Here is an 18,563-nt window from a genome sequence, read left to right as displayed (position 1 = left end):
CAATTATATCCACACGTTATCCACACATCATCCACTACAATACAAAGCCTACCTGTTATCCATAGATTTAAAGAATCAAGCTCGTTCAGCGAGTTCGACAAATTAAATAAAAGCTTGACTTGATTCGGGCCTGACTTGACTTGGCTTGGGTAGATAGCTTTTGTGGGATATTTGCTCAGGTCAGGTATAAAATTTTTTTTGCCTATTAAGCAAATAAGTTGAGGCTGTCCAGGCCCACTTTAGTATATATCTAGGGATATGATTGGTCAATGTAAGGCAAACTATCAACGGCAACGTTTTATATTAAGGTAATTACAGGGTCTTTTCTAGCACCTTTGTACAATTGACGTAATAATAAGCTATTAAGATGACCTTATTCTATTTTATTCTAAGTACGTATCAGGGTACGTACCCCTATACGTATAAGGTAATGAGGCTATTCGTAATTGTCTTTTTTAAGATCACGATAACTTTTTGGTGTTGGGGGTAGAGCTGGGTGGGTATATCTTAGATTACCCCGACTCTGACTAATCGGATCCCGTAGATTTTATTACCCGGACTTTTGCCGGTATCGATACCGTAGGTGCCTTAGAGTTATTTGGCTTGATTTGACTCATCGAACTCGCTGAGCTCGTTACCAAAAGAAAACCCTCTCTTTTCCACGATTAAATCTACAGCAACCAAGATAAGATCTTAAATAGACCCAATTCATATAAGCTCTTCTTAGTGTATTTTATACGTCGAGGAAGTGGATATAATTTACCTATGTCCAGGTCTTAAGGGGATAGGTAACTCCTACGAATCCGCAAACAACGTAATGGACCTATCAGCATAACATGTATGTATTCAGTTATTTTGACGTGAGGTACTCTCAACTGTACCTAGGTACATATATACCTAATGTATTAAGTATCGCAGTATCGCCAAATAATAATAAGATGTTTTATACATAAGCACTATGTCCTCAAGTGTCAGCCAGACACGGTGGAGTCTACCGTGTCGGGCTGGCACTTGAGGACATACATAGTCAGGATCGGGTTATGTAGCGGTTGGGCCATGCAGTACCAGATAGTATAACCATGTAGACCATGGCACCATGCAGTTAGTGTAACCACACCTATGTATAAAAGATGGGCAAACGCTCACAGGTTATCGAGAGCCTCCGATCTATTAGCCAATGATGGGAGCTTGACATAGACGATCCCGCCTTTAAATTATAGAATCAGACATTCATTCAGCTATGTGAGACTCGCACTCCTGTACATTACAATCCGTCGTTGAAGATGATCGAACACTTTGGAGACACCCTACCAGGTACGTAAGACGAAATCTCGCGTATCGAGTAATGTTGACGGAAAAGTGCTAATGCGGTTATAGGAAACTCGGGAAGTCCGGTGATTAACTCCTCAGGAAACATCGTTGCCGTGCACTTTGGTTGGGATTTCGTACACGGCAGGACGGTTAACCTTGCGGTAGCAATCGAACGTAATGGTAATAACATTACGGCCCTCCGCCAAGCCCTCTTCAAGATGTTGGCAGGTCCGAGCTCCCCTCCACGACACCACCAGCAAAACGTCAATGTCCAACAGTTTATGGAAATCAGGGATGCTGGGGGTCGAATCTTCGCCTGGTAATGTGGTGGGAGGGGGTAGCGGAGATGAGAATACGGTTATGTGCCACACGATTGTTATGAATGTAGCGTTTGGATCGGAAAAAGCTAGAGGACAAGGTTATAGATGGACACGGCTTTTGGTTCACGATATTGTATATATTGCATTAAATATAAACCAGTCTCAAGTGGTTACCCCTTGGGCATAAGGGACATAGTCTCGTATTCGTCTTAATTCGTGCCCCTATTCCCAACCCCCCTCCTATCATAGACAGCTACCTCACCGGTGCCATGGCATCGATTCATCGAAGCTTTAACAAGTTAACGTCCTTGACTGTTTACAGAAGCAACTTCAGGTTGGTTCTTCGAAGCCGCAGCGACTGCTTCATTGTCGAGCGTCTGGGTCTTACGTCTCCGAAGGAGTACAAACGCAATAATACCCACAATCGCAAGAGAAGCTACGATTACGCCAACGGCGATGCCTGCCTTTGCGCCGCCGGATAGGCCATCGCCAGATGAGCCCGAGCTAGGGGCCGCGTTTGCGTCAGATGCAGCATTTGTGGCGCTGGGTGCTGGGGTAGAAGTAGATGATGAGTCGCCGGATTCGAAATCTGCTACTGTTACGTTGAAGCAAGGAGGTTGGATCTTCATGTCTTTGGGCTCGACGAAGGTCTACAGAAGGCGTCAGTATACAGTACATATATAGGGTCAAGTGCCGTTGATATCATACAATGTCAGCACAGGCATAGAATGTCTGATTTCTACCATTGAGCTCATTGTCAACATTCGACCAATACTCCAATTGGATTGTGGCATTGGTTCCCGCGGTTACGGTGTTCGGGACGTCGGCAATCTTGTAGCATTGGTGGCCAGGCTCAATCTCCGTGACTTCGCTAACGACTTGCTGACTGAACTGGCTCTGGATAGTTGGTGCTGGGGTGCTGTCAGTGTTGAAGCGCACGATATACACGATAGTACTAACTATTATCATACGCGATGGAGAAGTTGACGTTCCAAGCATCGTCGGCGATTGATAGGGCAACAGTTCCCTGACCTAAACGGAGACAAGGTGAGCTCAAGATATACTTGCCCATGCCATTGCTATGGGTACTCACTGAGAGGGAAGTCAGTTCTGTTAGTCACGCCGCTGGAGCTTCCGCACGGCCCCACGTTGTCGGCTGAAGCGCTCCAAGGTCTGTCATCAGGCCAGAGGAAAGCAACGGGACCCATGACGCTGCCTTCGAGACCTTCGCCGTGAGCCTCTCCATCACCGGCGACGAGCTGGCTCCCAGCGAGCGCAGCAATATAGGACAACTGACTGAACCTCATATTGAATAGACAATATACCGCAAGGAGCTACCTCTGGTATGATTATAATGATAACGTGGGTGCTTGCCTATATAGCTACGGGGAGGTGGTCGTGGCTGGGGGAGCGTTTTGAAGGGTGAAGACAGGCGCAGAACGATCTTATAAGTGTTAGTCGTGCAAGCCGTGGGAAGTTCATTTAGGTCATATAGCCGGCACCTTGTCACAAGCCAATCACTTCCTTGCCAAGCTCGATTCCCACCATCGACTCGTTAAAGGATACGCACAGTCATTCGTCCGAGATAAGCCGACCCAAGACGTTGTTAGATTCTACAACCTGCGTCTACATAGGTGGCAACCCTGGGTAACAGTTCCTTGCCCAAGGAGATACTAGCCAGCTACCTAGTGAAGAATAGGCATCTCGGATTTGTCGACGTACTTACGGCGTTCATGTCTATGTACTATAAGATTTTCTCGTAACAACACCCGAGTACAAACTAGTTCGTACGAGAAACTAACATGTCAGGTCGGGATGTGATACAATAGGCCTAGCCAGCTTTAGACCCCGGGCCACGATCGAGCTAACACTCGACGATTCCACACTCCAAAGAGTGGGACAAGCCGGTCTTTGAGGACCCAATTGGCCGAACAAGCACCGTAGGCGGTTACAGAAGACTTACATGTCCCCTGCGAGATGTAAAGGTGTAGGAAGAGCAATGATCCGATGACGGCAGAGTAATTGGTGGTAAGGAGACGGCCGTCTAGGTTAGGAAGGTCTCACAAAGACTCGTTTATTTTCCTCCCAGGTTAATAGTAGATGGATGCCCTAATTCTACGCCGTTGAGGACCGTTGGACTGCTTATGCCGTATCTGGAGCTATGTGTATGGGTATTGGAACTCTCTCTAGTTGCCGAATTTACCCGTTACCTCTCTTTGTTACTTACTCCAAGACATACCTATGCCCTATTTCAACAGCACGTATCCCTTCCTTCACCCGTACCTTAACGGAACTAATCATTGGAATAACTTCAAGAATGTCAACATATAAGTCGTAGCTTCGATGACCATGACGTATATCGTGTACTCAATCATAGTGCCAGAAGCAACAATTTAGGAGTCATCGCACAGGCATCATGAGTATCAGCTAAATGTACTTTCCAAGTAACAAGTGACGGGATATCCCGCTGCTAGTAACGTAGTAACCAAGACCACCTCTCGCCATCGCCATCTTGGAATAGTCGCCTGAACCGTGTGGGGACGGGTTTATCAATCTAGCTAGCATGAGTATAGATAGTATAAGCCTAGGAGAAAATAAACGAATCAGACCTGCAGATTGGCACTCTGACAGGACGGACTTGGGTGGCTAGACTGAATCGGTGGTATGATTTCTTACCAATCCTCAGATCGCGAGTCACCTCGGCTCTCATGCAGCCGAGCCTTTAAAGTCAGGTCACTCGCGTAACGAAAACTCGAATCGAAGCGCGGGAGGTAACGACGCAACCTTAGGTACCTCTTAGTTGACACGGGCATATACGGCCGCAGTGAAATCTGGGAGCATAATGAAGCAAAATCCGACTTACACCTGGAGTATAGGATCTACGTATATGATATCGCATCGTATGACTACCGTGACTACCTCAGTATTATATAAAAGGCTAACCAGGACACAAGACAGAAACTCCAAAGCCGTAGAGCTTCACCTCACCGTTTATTCTTCCCAACCAGCCAACTTATGTTTATCTGATGGCGCTAAGAGGAGATCCCCTTGTTCAATCCTTGCTAGCTCGCTCTTGGGTTGCAACGGATCAGACTCCATAGCGGAGAAGACTCAACAGGGTGTGGCACTCCATCTAATCTTATCAATCTAATCAGATCGAACATCCAATACGGGTCCAGAACTTCATTATTCTCGTAATGGGTTCCAAAGAGGTTTAGTAGTAGGCGACGGGGGGAAAATCTCATGACCCGTTGATTCCGGAATACTGACACCCGCAGAGTAATATGATGGCATCGAGCGATGATATCGAAGACTCGGCCGATATTACAGCTAGTCTGTCCTGTCTACAAACTATGCAGAGCTATGATAGACAGATGAAAATGGAATAAAGCCAAATATTAACTCTCGGTTTAACAGTTAACCTAATTATCCATCCTAAGGTAAAGGGTATCCCAGCACATGCGATGACACGTGCAATACTACCTAGGTAGTGTATAGGTCATCGTGCCTCGGAAACCTTCGCTTGGGAAGTCTATGTACCAGGCCAGGCATTAGGCCTAGCCTATAGCCGGAATATGAATTCCTTTACGGAAGCAATTCTCAAAACAGGCCGGACTACTCAAAGTAGCGACTTGATCCTACTTGGAATACCTACAGCTCAATCTCCGAGCATCGGCTACTTTCATACCATTCGTCCACGGATCCTAGCCAACGTTCGGTGAAACCCCCTTGCCTTAGCTGAATGTTTGCATGCATTTCCCGGTTACCCTCTGTTAAGCTTACTTGTGTCCAAGATACATATCTATAAGACGGCGGGAGCCGCTGTCACCTTTCACTTTGAATTTACTTGTTTTCGTATCGATCTCCCCTCATAGCCGGACACTTCGAAATAAGTCACTCGTTCTAATTTTAACCAACACGTTCGTTCTTTTGGACATACAACTGCCAAAATGATTGTAGCTCGCTGGACTTTCGGAGCAATCCTTGCCGCCACCGCGGCCTCCGCCTCTACGGACGAGCTTCAGTTCTTTGCTCGTCTGCTCAAGCGTCAGGACCCTGGGTCTCCTTCTTACAACTGCCACGATAACTGTGGTAAGTATTATATCCTTGATTTCTACCGGGAAATACGAATTGATAGATATTGATGTTCTTCAACCTAGGCCAAGCTATTATCCAGGGAAGAAACAGCGAGGATGTATGCAATGACGATATCTTCCTAGCCGACTACAAGGCCTGCTTGCAGTGCGCCGGACCCGACAACGAGGACATCTGGCAATACTACGGGAATGCCCTAACAAAGAGCGCAAGTTCATGCGGCCTATCAACGTCGCCTCTTTCCGGTGAACAACCCGATGTGGGGCCGGCGGTTCCCGCCGGTTCTTCCAGTGCGACAAGTGCGTCGGAATCTGCTTCACCTACTGCATCCGCCACCGCGACCTCCAAGTCCGAGGCCTCTGAGACTGAGGCGCCGACTCTTACCGAGGTCCCTACCGAGACTCCTACCGGGGCCCCGACTGAAACTCCCACTGAAGCTCCTACCGAAGTATCAACCTTTACCGGGTTCCCGACAGAGACACCCACTTTTGGTTCCAGCACCCAGGAAGTAACTCCAACCGAGTCAGCACCGGCTTCTTCCGTCACCGAATCCGCATCGGCGACGAGCGCTTCCTACACAGCCTTAACCACAAACACCCCCACGGGCACCAGCAGCGGATACGGAAATGGAACAGCACCCACCGTCAGTCTACCCCCTTACTCTAAAGAAATGACTTTTAGCTAATGGAGAACCAGTCATCCGGAGTTGTCGTAGCCGACAATGGCGCCAATTCCTTCTCCGGCAGCGCCATTGGCTTCTACGGTGCGCTGGCGCTCGGTGCTCTATATGCCGTCGCGCAGTAGATGTGGCACAGAAGGGAGTCATGATACGCTGTACGCCTATGTACCTAATGTATGTAAGATATAATATAGTAACCTGATACTCACACACTTAATACATATTGTACTATTTAACCAAGAATTCATACGATTCGCAATCTCGTCTCTGCCAATGCCATCAGATGCTGGAAGACCATATGCTCTAAGGAGACCTGTCGAGTCGAGGTACTTGTTTAGTAGTTCAAGCATTTCACATCTGAGCAATAAGCAAGTCTGGCGAAGAGTTTATGAATAAAGAAGAAGCTATTAACTACTTCTGACTTTGGTACCTTACTACCTTAGGAGGTACTTATAAAATATGACCCAGGTCCTACGGCAATCGAAACTAAAATAAGCAGGGTACGTCGCCTTGCAACTCCCCTGCGATCTCCTTTATGACCTATCCCCTACCAAAATATCGCCTACTAATCTGCGCAGTCTCCCTCGAAACTGACCTACTTGATCTCCTCCCCTACCTCCTCTCCCCACTTACGAATTTTATGCTTTCATATCGTAGACGTGTATGCACATTTATCATTTCCGAAGCCCCAGTCGAAGTTCTCCTCGTTCAATACCTATTTATTCTACTACTCTTGCGTCCTACCGTTTATCCTTGCGATTGAGTCCGGCTGTTTCTGCTCAAATGACACAGATCAACCCGGGCATAGATCTGTCCGGATCAGATAAGCTTCGATCACGGACGGTGGAGGGATCTCGAGTATTGGAAAAGTCCAACAAGACATTACATTACAATCTTCTTTAAGGAGTGCGAGGAACTATATCGGCGTACAATGAGTTTAGCTGCTGTACATAGTAAAATATTTACTAGTGTAATCATACCCAACCTTACGTGGGCCGGGATGTATCTTGCCGTCGCTACTCTTATTCATCGTTTCAGTTTCAGATTTGAAGGTGCGGGTGCTGAAGACTGAATACGATAGCGATCAATTCTCTACTGGAACTCATAGCAAAAGGGCGTTGAAAGCACGCCAAAGGATCTCTTAACATAGGTAACTTAGGTATGTCTCCTTGAGCTAATAGCCCAGTAACTGGCAGTGACACAATTGATATGAATATTATAAAATCAACTAGACATATAATTTCAAGGCATTCTTAACCTAACAGCAGTTATAATCTACCTTAGGAGGCCAATATTCATAGATGAGGTTTCCGTGCATAGTAAAAAGTGTATGTCTCTGTCCAAGTTCTGCGAGGTTCATTGTATCAATGTACTTTTCCCGCAAAGCCCTACGGTATCCGAATCGTAATCTAATACCAGCGCGTTCTGTCTTCGAATTGTAAGGTTATAATTCAGAGTTCTTACTTACCTTGGGCCGAGACCAGCGTTTCTGGGTCGGGTTTTCCAATCAATGACGAAGGTGATTACGCAGCTATAAAAGGCCATCGGCAATGATCCTTCTATATAGTACGTCAAGTAAATATCGTTTAAGTCTAATCACTACCTATTTATATTTCATCCCTTTTTACGACACATCTACCGCTACTTTGGGAAGCATCCTAGGTATTTATTGCTCTCCTATAGTCAAGTCCAAAAGCACCAACAGGGCTAATCGCCACAGTTACAGTAACGTAACATCCCTCGTAAAGCTCACCACGTTTCGAACAGCCATACTCTCCAAGGATTAACTTGTACACGTCGTATCCTTACTTGCTTCTTTCTCGTCTACATTTATTTCTTCCCTTCTTATTCCGGCTGGTCCATGACTTCCAACATCCTTCGTCCTAAGCCCCTTTTCTTATTACCGTACTATGTGTCTCACCCCTTAATCTGCTGGGTTAGACGTGAATAAGTTGGCTCTCCTATATGCGAATAATCCACATCTAACTCTTGATAACTAACGTATGGATAGCAGTTCATAGGGCGCAGCTTCACTTGGAACTTCAATATAGATATTCAGAGGTAGTTGAAGAGTATCGGTGGAGATAGACTAGTAAAAACTACAATTATGGTCCCCGAATGAGTTGGCCAAAGCGACTTAATTCGCCGACCAATTCTTATGTGGTACATCCCCTAAATCACCGTATATTGTCGTGATTCGAGAAGCACGGCAAGATTACGCGACAGCAGTTGACGACGTCTTGCTGCATGTCGATCTGAATTAACCAATATCTAGTTGAATCTAAGCGGTGTTACGCAATTAAGATCAGATCTGAAGCCTAGAGTATTCAAATCTTTGAACAACGCAGACTCTCGGCATACAATAACGAATTTTCGACTGGTTCGGACGAACCGGGACCATTCCTGTGCATGGATATAATACCAGAAATCAGATAGGCTATTGGCAGTTATGTATATTCAAATCTGTAAAGGTATAGGGACCTATCGTATGGATTAGAGTATGAAAAGTTTCCGACGAGGTTCAAATTACTCCGATCCCATGTGGAGAAACTTTTCTAGCGGAGAGAGCAAGTCATCAGTATCGAAGATGATTATATTCCTTTCAAAGCTCTAAAGTGCAGTCTACCTTCAGGTAACCATACCTAAGGCATATGTTAGAGCAAGGGCCTTAAGCCTTATAGCTAGTATATTCGGGCGTCGATACTTAACATAAGGATAATTCAAAAATGCATATGCCCTGATGGGGCTGGGCTCGTTGATCGACACAGCTGTCTCGCCCCGTCAGCCCCGTATGTCCGCATTCAGTTGCCTCAATCTCAGGGGAGATGGGATCGGCAGAGTGCCGGTGCCACCCCCCAGTCAACCTAGCCAGTAGCAGCGCCTAATTAGAAGAAAGCGTTTAAGCCCATTCAACTTGCCAGCATATCATTGCATGCATTTCGACCATGAAAATCCTATCCAGGGTCTCCATGATCTTGCTTCCTACAATACGAATAGGAGCGGTTGTGTAGTTGAACTGGACCCGGATACGGGACAAGACAACGGCACTCAACAACAACCACCGCCCGAAGTTAGGGACCAGATAGAATGTGGCGCAAATGTCGGCCTCGTGTAAAAGCCCAATCATGGTTCATTCGGCTCAGTCCACAATGCGGCCAGTGTCGTATGAATTTGTGGCCGTACCGTACTCACCGCAAATAAACTATTGACACCTCTTACGCCTCGTAAATTCTTTCCAATGGATCTAATGAAATCTCGTCCATGGTAAAGTATGCCGGTACCCAATCTCGTGTTCGAATACCCACGTGTATGCACCCCGGCGCAAAGCGAATAGCGGCTGAGCGCAGATCTTTCTGTGCCCCGTCCTACCATCATCAGCCTCCGGGGAATTCTAACGGGTGGTGATCGGCACACGTATTAGCGCTTACCGTTAGAGCGGTCCGCGAGTCTAATAATGGAGATGATGGTTAAGGAGTCGACGACAACTTCCTATAAAGCCAGTAGATAAGTCCTGCAAAGTCGAATCTTAATCAACACATCGACAACGCAATCTTCAAAGCAAACTACAATTCAACAAACTCACCAAACAATTCTCGTAATCTTTAATATCGACATCAGTCAACCCCTTCCAACATTCAAAATGCAGTTCTCCGCCATCTTCGCCTCCGCCATTGCCTTCACCGGCTTGGCCGCTGCTCAGGTCCAGAAGCCTTTCGCCCAGATCACCGTCGAGTCTTCTCACGGCGGTGCTGGCAACGGTCTCGTGAACAAGACCATGCTAGTCGGTTTCGAAGGTCCCCAGACGAGCGCAGTCCTTAAGGAGGTTTCGACTCTTTACCTTACCGGCGCTAATGGAGTTGATATCAACACCGTCGTTTGCCAGCCTCACAAGAATGCAGACGGGTAAGTTTGTCCAGCTGCAATAATCAATCATTGGTTAGTGCCTAATTAACATAATCTAGCTCCGACACTGCCGCCAAGACCTTCGACGTCAACAACCCCGGTCGTCTGTCTACCAACACTGTCGTTATTGGCAGCATCACCTGCCGCCACTCTTAAGCTGGGGTCATGAGGACTACTTGGTGAAGGTTTCGCGTTGAAGTTGCTTGTCATTCGGGGGAACTGGAATCATATAGAGGGAGGAAAAACCTGTGCGATGCATATATAATGGTGTTTACCGGCGCATATGATTCAATTCGCTCGTTTGTATCACTGTTAGACTATCAATATAAAAGTTGCACCCTACGTCATTTTGTCTTCTTGATTCGCTTATCTCGGGTTGAATGTGCCGTCTGAATTGTGGCTAGGATTTTAATGCTTGTATTTTGTGGCGAAAGCTTCCGTGCCTTTGGCTTGGCGCTATGTACCCTACCCAACTGATGGAAGGTACTAGTGAATAAGGTATCATTTATAAAGGTAAATGTGAATTTGAATTCGGATTGTGGCCAAGCTTAGTTTGAGCTCATTGGAAGGTTAACTTTATGAGGTATGTATTGTGTTATTACCTATACATACATGTATGTACCTATGCATGTTGACTTTCAGCGGATTTTTAATAGTGCTACTTCAAAATTACAAGTCGCGACCTGTCAGGATGACCTCAGGTACTTATGTACGCCTACCTAATTTAGCCAAGATGGACCAAGCCACAAGCATGTACCCAAAGGCGTATATCAGCGCTAAATGGTACTTCACTTATACGCGTAGACTCCGCCTCCGCCACGAAGCTAGTTGCCATTTACTTTAACGGAAGGCAGAGGTTTCTTTGTTCAAGCTGGCCCTATTACGACATCTATCGAAAATCTAGACGGAAGCTATCGTTCACTGCCTCAGTAACGTGCGAGGCGCAAGTTCTAGGTAGCAACCTGAAATCAATAGGTGCCTTATCTACATGTACATCGCTTAAGAGTCATCGCTACCTATGTACCTAGGCTAGGGTAGTTACTATCGTCTTATTTTTTTTTATATCTATCGCTTAGCAACCTGTATTACTTCATTCCTCCCTTCTCCCTCCTCCCTCCTCCCTTCGTCTACTCCGCTTTTGAACTACATTTTCATATTCTGTACATCCCCAACAAACACCCGCAAAATTCCTGGATAGCAATTAGTTATAGACCTTGATTACTCTATTAAGAAACATTTTCGGATCAAAGTCTGAGTGATAGGCAAATTCTAAGCATGTCATACCCTTATGGCCAGCCGGGTTATCCCGGCCAGCACCCTCCTCCGGGTCAGTATCCTCCTCCGGGCCAACCACAGCAATATCCTCCGGGTCAATGGTCGGCACCCCCTCCTCCTCAGGGGTACAATCAACCTCCTCAAGGTTATTATCCACCTGGCCCTCCTCCCGGCCCTCCTCCCGGCCCTCCTCAGGGTTATAATCAATACGGGCCCCCTCCTGGTCCTCCTGGTCCTCCTCAAGGGTATCCTCCTCAAGGATATAATCAATATCCCCAAGGCCAATACCCCCCTGCGCAACCCCCATATGGCCAGCCTTACCCCCCAGCACCCGTAGGACCGCCTACACCTCACAGTCTAGGCTATGGGCCACTCCCGCAAATTCAATGGGATGCAAACCCTGACGCGCGGACACTAAGAGGCGCCATGAAAGGGTTCGGCACAGACGAGAAGGCGTTAATTCGTGTCTTATGCTCTAAAGACCCTATACAGATCGAGGCTATCAAAGCAGCTTACTTCCGGAATTTTAGCCGGACGCTCGAAAAGGATATAATGTCAGAGACGAGAGGATGGTTCGAGATGGGCTTGGTCGCGATTGTCAGGGGGCCCTTACTCCACGATGTGCACCTCTTGCATTCGGCAATGGATGGGCCCGGGACGAAGGAAAAGGTCCTCAACGACGTCTTGCTAAGTCGCAGCAACGCGGATATGAATGCCATCAAGAGCATGTACCAACAAACCTTTCACCGGCCGCTGGAGAGCGATGTGAAAGGAGATCTCAGCATGAAGACCGAAAGGCATTTCATGATCGTACTAGGCGCAAACAGGGCTGAAGACAGTGCTCCGGTCATCCCCCAAGCTATCGATCAGGACGTCATGGAATTATATCGCGCTACAGAGGGCAAAGTCGGTACGGATGAAATGATGGTGTGCTCGATATTATCTACGAGAAACGATAATCAAATCCGGGCTATTAATCACGCCTACGAGCAAAAGTTCAGGCGACGATTAGAGGATGTTATTAGAAAGGTGAGTTTGATTAATTACCTAATACATAGGCCACCCCGAATTCCAAGTGCTGACCTTTTTGTAGGAGTTTAGCGGGCATATGGAGGCGGCTTTATTATATCAACTGCGGAATGCCATCGACAAATACATGCATGCAGCCGCTTTACTCGAAGACGCGATGGCAGGTTTAGGTACGAAGGATCACTTACTAGTCTCGAGAGTAGTCCGATACCACTGGGATAAGCAGACGCTGGAAAATGTCAAGGGGGCATATCATCACCGTTATCATCGAAGTCTTGCCAGTCGTGTTAAAGGCGAGACGAGTGGGGATTATTCGAGGCTCATGCTAGGCTGTCTTGGGGAGCCGGTATAAATGCACGTTAAGGGGGCCCTTTCATTAGGTGCTTTTATCTTCATTGGTTGGCGTTACTCAGTGTCTTGTCGGGGATGTCTTGTACGGCTTTATACCATTTTGTTGATGTTATCCTACTACGCACGCTCTTGTTGTATAAGCAATGGTTGTAATACTACTACAAGCGAGACACGGTCGTCTACTTTCGATCAATTTAATGTCTGTTCTAAGCGCTATGACTGCCTTTTATACGTAACTGCTGAGAAACTATAACTATAACTCTAACTTCTAACTATGCAGATATTTAACGCCATGACACAATATCCGTTGAGGATGGTGCAACCTTTTCCTGCACGCACCCGCAAGGGAATATGTTAAACCCCACAGCGAACAGCTGCTCTCACCTGCCAGGACCCGAATCTTGGACCTCGATACCTCGGCCTCGGCCTCGGCCATTGTGTCAACTTAACTTTATTGCTTGGTTGTTGTTTATGTATTCCCCCCCACAAAGCTTTTGAATCAACTCCAAGGGCTAGCTAGCTTTACTAGCCGTTGCATAGCTCTGTTTGGCTTTTATTTTTTTTGCCTAGCTTACAATAATAAGCTTCCGCCTCCCGCTTAGATCTCTTGTGCTACCAACGAATCTGCCGCTAACCTGTTAAGCCTAAAGTTGGAGGCCGTGCCCTTTGGAATCATCCATATCTCAAAACAGCGATGTATGTACGTAGACCTCAATACATACCTACATAGGAGGTAGAGAACCAGTAACAATTTTTTTAAACTTTTTTTTGCGTCTTGCGAAGGGAACTCGTAATCTCATTGGCCTTTTTATTACTAATAAAACTCCGCCTTGCTGACGACTCCCGCTTTTAGAGTCGCGGGGCCGTTCACCTTTAAATTATGGATACGGCGGCTCAAGCACCTTTCTCCCGTTCCTCGCCATGAGTATATATACGAGCCAATATGAATCGTTTGTGTCTTTTGCAGAGACAAACCATTCTTTCCTTTTCGCTTCTCACGCTCCTTTGGATAAACGCCAAGACTTGACCTCCATGGACGTCGTGTCGCAAACCTCGATCGCGCAGGCGGTAATTGCCGGTTGCTGTCTTCTGTTGTATACCGCCCGCGGTCTATTTTCTAAAGGACCTCAATGGATCCGCCCCTTTGCCAAAGAAGAGGCACTATTGCCTGGTATCTGTACGAGATCTTGGAGTTTTTGGACTTTCATCCTGTTGGCTTTGTCCACAATCGGATTTGCTTTGGCTATTTTGACCGCTGTATCACCGCCATTTAACACCACTAGGATTTTAGAGTTGGCACCATGGGCCGTAGCTCTATTCATCACGGTTTCAAGCCGTCCCAGGAAGACGCCGAAGTCTTTGCTAATTTTATTCACTACCACCGTCGTGTGCGGTTTAATATCGCTTGTGTCGTGGTACGGTGAGACGGAGCGAGTGAACATTATCCATGTCGCCTCTGTCGGTGTGGCGCTCGCCGCTATATTTCTAATCCTCTCGATGCCCATGCGAGACCCAGACCTAGATCCAACGGGTATCGCAAACTCTAATTATCCCCCTACTTCGCAGCTTCGCAGCCCCGAGGATAACTTGAGCTTATGGCAATTCATGACTGTCTCATGGTTGTCTCCGCTGATCTCTCGGGGGTATAAAAATAGATTGGATGACGAAGACGTCTGGCTGCTACCATATGACTTTCAGCATGAAAGGTTGCATTTACTATTTCGAGATCTTAAGGGCTCTATAATAAAGCGTTTGGTTAAAGCGAATGGGTTGGATTTGATCATCATCACATTTTTGGGACTTGTAGAGACAGCGGCTAATCTTTCAAACCCGGCTCTTCTCCAACGCTTGCTACAGTCTATCGAGAAAGGCCTCACTCATAGAGATGAGTCTTTCGTCTACTCGTTAGCTATCTTGCTGGTCCGCCTCGTCGCATGTCAGTCCGGCGTCTTTCTTCTTTGGTATAGTCGGCGCGCATATGAACGGTCGCGGGGAGAGCTGCTTACAGCAGTTTATGCTAAAACCTTGGCGCGGAAATCATTTGGGCTTCGCACGGATCTGGGTGAGGCTCCCCAAAAGAATGGTGTTGAGGATGGCGTCGACGATAGCATCGAGCCGGGAGAGGAGACGTCGTTGCTCGGTAGGAAGCCCAAGAAAACGCGCTTGGCTCGTCTTCTCGAGTTCCTGAGACTTCGTAGAGTTAAGGAACAAGGCAAAACCAAGACCAAAGCAGAGCAACCTGCGACTATGGGAAAGATCCTCAATTTGATGAGGAACGATGTATATGAGATAGCCCAGCGATTTTGGGAATTCCCGAACCTCATCACGAAACCGTTGCAGCTGATTTTCTCCCTGGTTCTCATCTGGCAACTCCTGGGATGGCCTTGTCTCCTTGGATTGGCCTGGGCAGTGGTTCTTCAAATCCTGAATGCAGCTTGTGTTCGTTCACTCATCAAGGTTGAGAAGACTCGAAGAGTTGCGACCGATGTCAGGCTTCAAGCAACTACACAATTTGTCGAGGCTATTAGACCCCTCCGATGGTATGATTGGCAGTCTAAGTGGCTAGGAAACGTCATGCACGCACGGGCAAAGGAACTGCACTTGAAGATTATCACCAGCTTATGGACCATTGGAGTCGGTGCTTCTAACCTTGCTGCTAGTGCTCTTTTCCCAGTGTTCACTTTCTTTGCGGTAACCTATATCGCAGGGCGCCCTCTACCAGTTGACGTGGCCTTCCCCGCCCTTCAGCTCTTCACGATGCTAGAGTCTAGCTTGAAAGAACTGCCTAACTTAATAACAGTACTCTTGAATGCATCTATAGCGATAGGGCGTTTAGAGACATTTATGAATGAACCGGACAAAGAAGAGGGTGACTATAACGACGCCAACACCGAGATCGAGTTTCGAGATGCATCATTTGCGTGGCCGACCAACGGTAAATCGGTTCTCGAAGACCTAAATTTGCGCTTCCCTACAGGCCTGACTCTTATTTGCGGCAAGGTCGGTGCCGGAAAGACCGCATTGCTTGATGCTATCCTGGGTGAGCTTAACCAGGTCAAGGGCGATTCTACTCTACCCAACGAGATGGTAGGCTACTGTGCTCAATCTCCATGGCTTCAGAACATGAGCATTCGGGACAATATCCTTTTTAATTTCCCTCTAGACAGGACTAGATATAACGAAGTCCTTGACGCGTGTGAACTTATGCCCGATCTGGCTAATTTCGCACATGGAGACAAATCCAATATCGGAGAAAATGGTATCGGCCTGTCGGGAGGTCAGAAGGCAAGGGTGGCGCTAGCAAGAGCTGTGTACTGCCAATCTCGAATCTTACTACTCGACGACCCTCTCGCTGCACTCGACTATCAAACAGCTCAGTCTATTGTCCGCAAACTATTCCGCGGGCCCCTTTTGAACGGCCGCACAGTTGTACTAGTTACGCATCGAGTTGACCTATGTCTATCGCTCGCAGATCAAGTAGTGGAAATCGTGGATGGCAAAGCTCGTATCCTTGACCCAGATGAGTATCCTAGAGAAGCCGATATGCCATCGCAAACGCACGATGTTGCCGCCGAGGACGAGGTCAAGGTGGTCACCGAAGAGCTAGCGAATGCTGCAATTCCAGACAAATTCATCGAGGACGAAGCTCGCGCATCAGGTGGTGTAGTTGCCAAAGTTTATTGGACATATATCAAAGCAGGCGGCGTGGCATGGTGGCTGGCGGTTATTGGGATTTTCTCCCTTTTCCGGTTCGCCCGCGTGTTCAACTACTGGTTTCTCAAGGCGTGGGGCGAAGCGTACGAGAGAATTAAGGCACAGTCCACTAGGGGCCTCTCTGATATGGCGGAACATATCTTTGACGGGTTGCCAAGCCCTGAGGACGATGTCAGGCCATGGCTCGAGTGGTATGCCGTCCTTGGGCTACTTATGACCATACTGTATGTCTTGACACAATGTGGTCTTACCGTCATCCTATACAGGGCATCCAGGAACTTGTTCGGCAGGGTCGTTGACCGAGTGAGCCGTGCGACATTCCGCTTCTACGATGTTACCCCAGTTGGACGTTTGATGAACCGCTTAACTTCTGATATTGGAATGCTAGACGGTGGTGTCATTTACCCGCTTCAGAACTTTGCTCTTTGGTCTCTGACATGGCTAAGCTCCCTGGTCGTTATCGCTTTAACGACGCCAATATTCTTTGCTGTCGCACTTGGGATGACAGCCTGGTTTATTGCCATTTTTATGCGGTTCTTGCCTACCTCACAAAGCCTGCGCCGGCTGGAAATGGTGACCCTCAGTCCGTTAATGTCGAATTTCGGTATCCTTGTTGACGGTCTAGCCACCATTCGAGCTTTTAAGGCGCAGTCTGACTTCCAGAACCGTAACATCGTCGCTACCGACATGTTCCAGAAGATGGACCATTTCTACTGGAGCTTACAAACATGGCTCCAGCTCCGATATGATCTATTATCAGCTTTCTCTATATTTGCCTTGACGATACTAGCCTTGGCTCAAGGACTATCCCCCGGCTTAACGGCTTTCGTGCTCACAAGCGCTGCCCAGCTGGTTGAGGCCACTCACGTTCTGTGTAAAACATATGGTCAACTTCAGATGGATTTCGTATCCGTGGAGCGAGTTGCTGAGCTCTTGGACCTAGAAGAGGAGCCCAATGGAGATGTCAAACCCCCTGCGTCTTGGCCTTCTTATCAGGATAGCATCACGTTCGATTCGGTGACGCTTAAGTACGCACCGCATCTTGAGCCTTCACTAGTTGATGTCTCCTTTACAATTCCTAGCGGATCAACCTGCGCAGTTTTAGGCCGAACGGGATCCGGCAAATCTACACTGGCTCTCGCCCTTCTGGCAACGATGCACCCCGAAAAGGGGCAGATCCGCGTTGGTGACCAGGATATCTCTAAAGTTGACGTACATATATGGCGCCAACGAATCAGTTTCGTGGCGCAGGACCCCGTACTATTCCCAGGCACGATCCGAGAGAACCTGGATCCATTAGAGCAACATTCAGATGATGAACGCAAGGAGGCATTACTCCGTGTCCTGGGGCCGGAATGGTCCCTAGACTCGATCATTGATGTTGGAGGGAAGAATCTTAGCCAGGGCCAACGTCAGCTCGTGGGTATCGGACGGGCCATTCTCAGGAAAAGCCCTATTATCATCTTGGATGAGGCAACTGCGTCAATTGATAGAAAGACGGCCCTTGCAGTTCAAGATGTACTTTTGGCGGAATTAAAGGATAGCACTGTTATCACGATTGCTCATAGATTAGAAGCGGTTAAAGATGCCGATTATTTTATTAGATTAGATGCAGGTCGAGTGGTCGAAGCAGGACCAGCTGGCGGGTCTAGATAGGGGGTCAACGGAGGTACCTAGGTACCTTATATATGTGTACCTACCTTAGGTAAGGTACAACAACACAGCAGATTGGATATTGCCTTAGGCACCTACCTAGAGGTACATAGATCACCAGGAAAGAGCTACCGGATAAATTAGTCAAATGTCAGATTGACGTCAGGTACGATACACCTGAAAAATAATAAATGAAATAAAAAGAAGTCACATCCCTCTTACTCCACTACATT

At 47.3% G+C, this 18,563-nt stretch overlaps 6 protein-coding genes across 6 annotated transcripts; 5 read left to right on the top strand and 1 right to left on the bottom strand.

Moving 5' to 3' along the window:
* The first annotated feature begins 649 nt into the window (after nt 1-649).
* Nucleotides 650-1,747, top strand: F5Y00DRAFT_230042 (uncharacterized protein). The gene is made up of 3 exons (XM_048006850.1): nt 650-838; nt 919-1,314; nt 1,378-1,747. Exons 2-3 carry the CDS (start codon nt 1,284-1,286, stop codon nt 1,632-1,634), a joined length of 288 nt encoding a protein of 95 aa, XP_047867466.1. The 5' UTR covers nt 650-838; nt 919-1,283; the 3' UTR covers nt 1,635-1,747.
* Nucleotides 1,748-1,753: 6 nt separating this feature from the next.
* Nucleotides 1,754-3,174, bottom strand: F5Y00DRAFT_230041 (uncharacterized protein). Its single transcript, XM_048006849.1, has 5 exons — nt 3,134-3,174; nt 2,725-3,075; nt 2,592-2,663; nt 2,340-2,542; nt 1,754-2,281 (listed from the first exon to the last, which is right to left on the bottom strand). Exons 2-5 carry the CDS (start codon nt 2,936-2,938, stop codon nt 1,931-1,933), a joined length of 840 nt encoding a protein of 279 aa, XP_047867465.1. The 5' UTR covers nt 2,939-3,075; nt 3,134-3,174; the 3' UTR covers nt 1,754-1,930.
* Nucleotides 3,175-5,182: 2,008 nt separating this feature from the next.
* F5Y00DRAFT_12179 (uncharacterized protein) lies at nt 5,183-6,548 on the top strand. The gene is made up of 3 exons (XM_048004059.1): nt 5,183-5,723; nt 5,792-6,369; nt 6,423-6,548. The coding sequence occupies exons 1-3, from the start codon at nt 5,582-5,584 to the stop codon at nt 6,528-6,530; spliced, it is 828 nt and encodes a 275-aa protein (XP_047867464.1). The 5' UTR covers nt 5,183-5,581; the 3' UTR covers nt 6,531-6,548.
* A 3,365-nt stretch (nt 6,549-9,913) lies between these two features.
* F5Y00DRAFT_12147 (uncharacterized protein) lies at nt 9,914-10,950 on the top strand. The gene is made up of 2 exons (XM_048004052.1): nt 9,914-10,308; nt 10,368-10,950. Exons 1-2 carry the CDS (start codon nt 10,046-10,048, stop codon nt 10,462-10,464), a joined length of 360 nt encoding a protein of 119 aa, XP_047867463.1. The 5' UTR covers nt 9,914-10,045; the 3' UTR covers nt 10,465-10,950.
* A 28-nt stretch (nt 10,951-10,978) lies between these two features.
* Nucleotides 10,979-13,176, top strand: F5Y00DRAFT_230016 (Annexin). The gene is made up of 2 exons (XM_048006848.1): nt 10,979-12,612; nt 12,677-13,176. Exons 1-2 carry the CDS (start codon nt 11,584-11,586, stop codon nt 12,962-12,964), a joined length of 1,317 nt encoding a protein of 438 aa, XP_047867462.1. The 5' UTR covers nt 10,979-11,583; the 3' UTR covers nt 12,965-13,176.
* A 465-nt stretch (nt 13,177-13,641) lies between these two features.
* On the top strand, nt 13,642-18,544 carry F5Y00DRAFT_12113 (canalicular multispecific organic anion transporter 1). The gene has a single exon (XM_048004044.1). It carries the CDS (start codon nt 13,885-13,887, stop codon nt 18,331-18,333), a length of 4,449 nt encoding a protein of 1,482 aa, XP_047867461.1. The 5' UTR covers nt 13,642-13,884; the 3' UTR covers nt 18,334-18,544.
* Nucleotides 18,545-18,563: the final 19 nt, after the last annotated feature.

Source organism: Daldinia vernicosa (assembly GCF_022497035.1).
Source record: "Daldinia vernicosa strain CBS 139.73 unplaced genomic scaffold F5Y00scaffold_10, whole genome shotgun sequence".
NCBI lineage: Eukaryota > Fungi > Ascomycota > Sordariomycetes > Xylariales > Hypoxylaceae > Daldinia > Daldinia vernicosa.
Note: the sequence above shows the minus strand (reverse complement) of the source record. Positions and strands in the feature narration are given on the sequence as shown.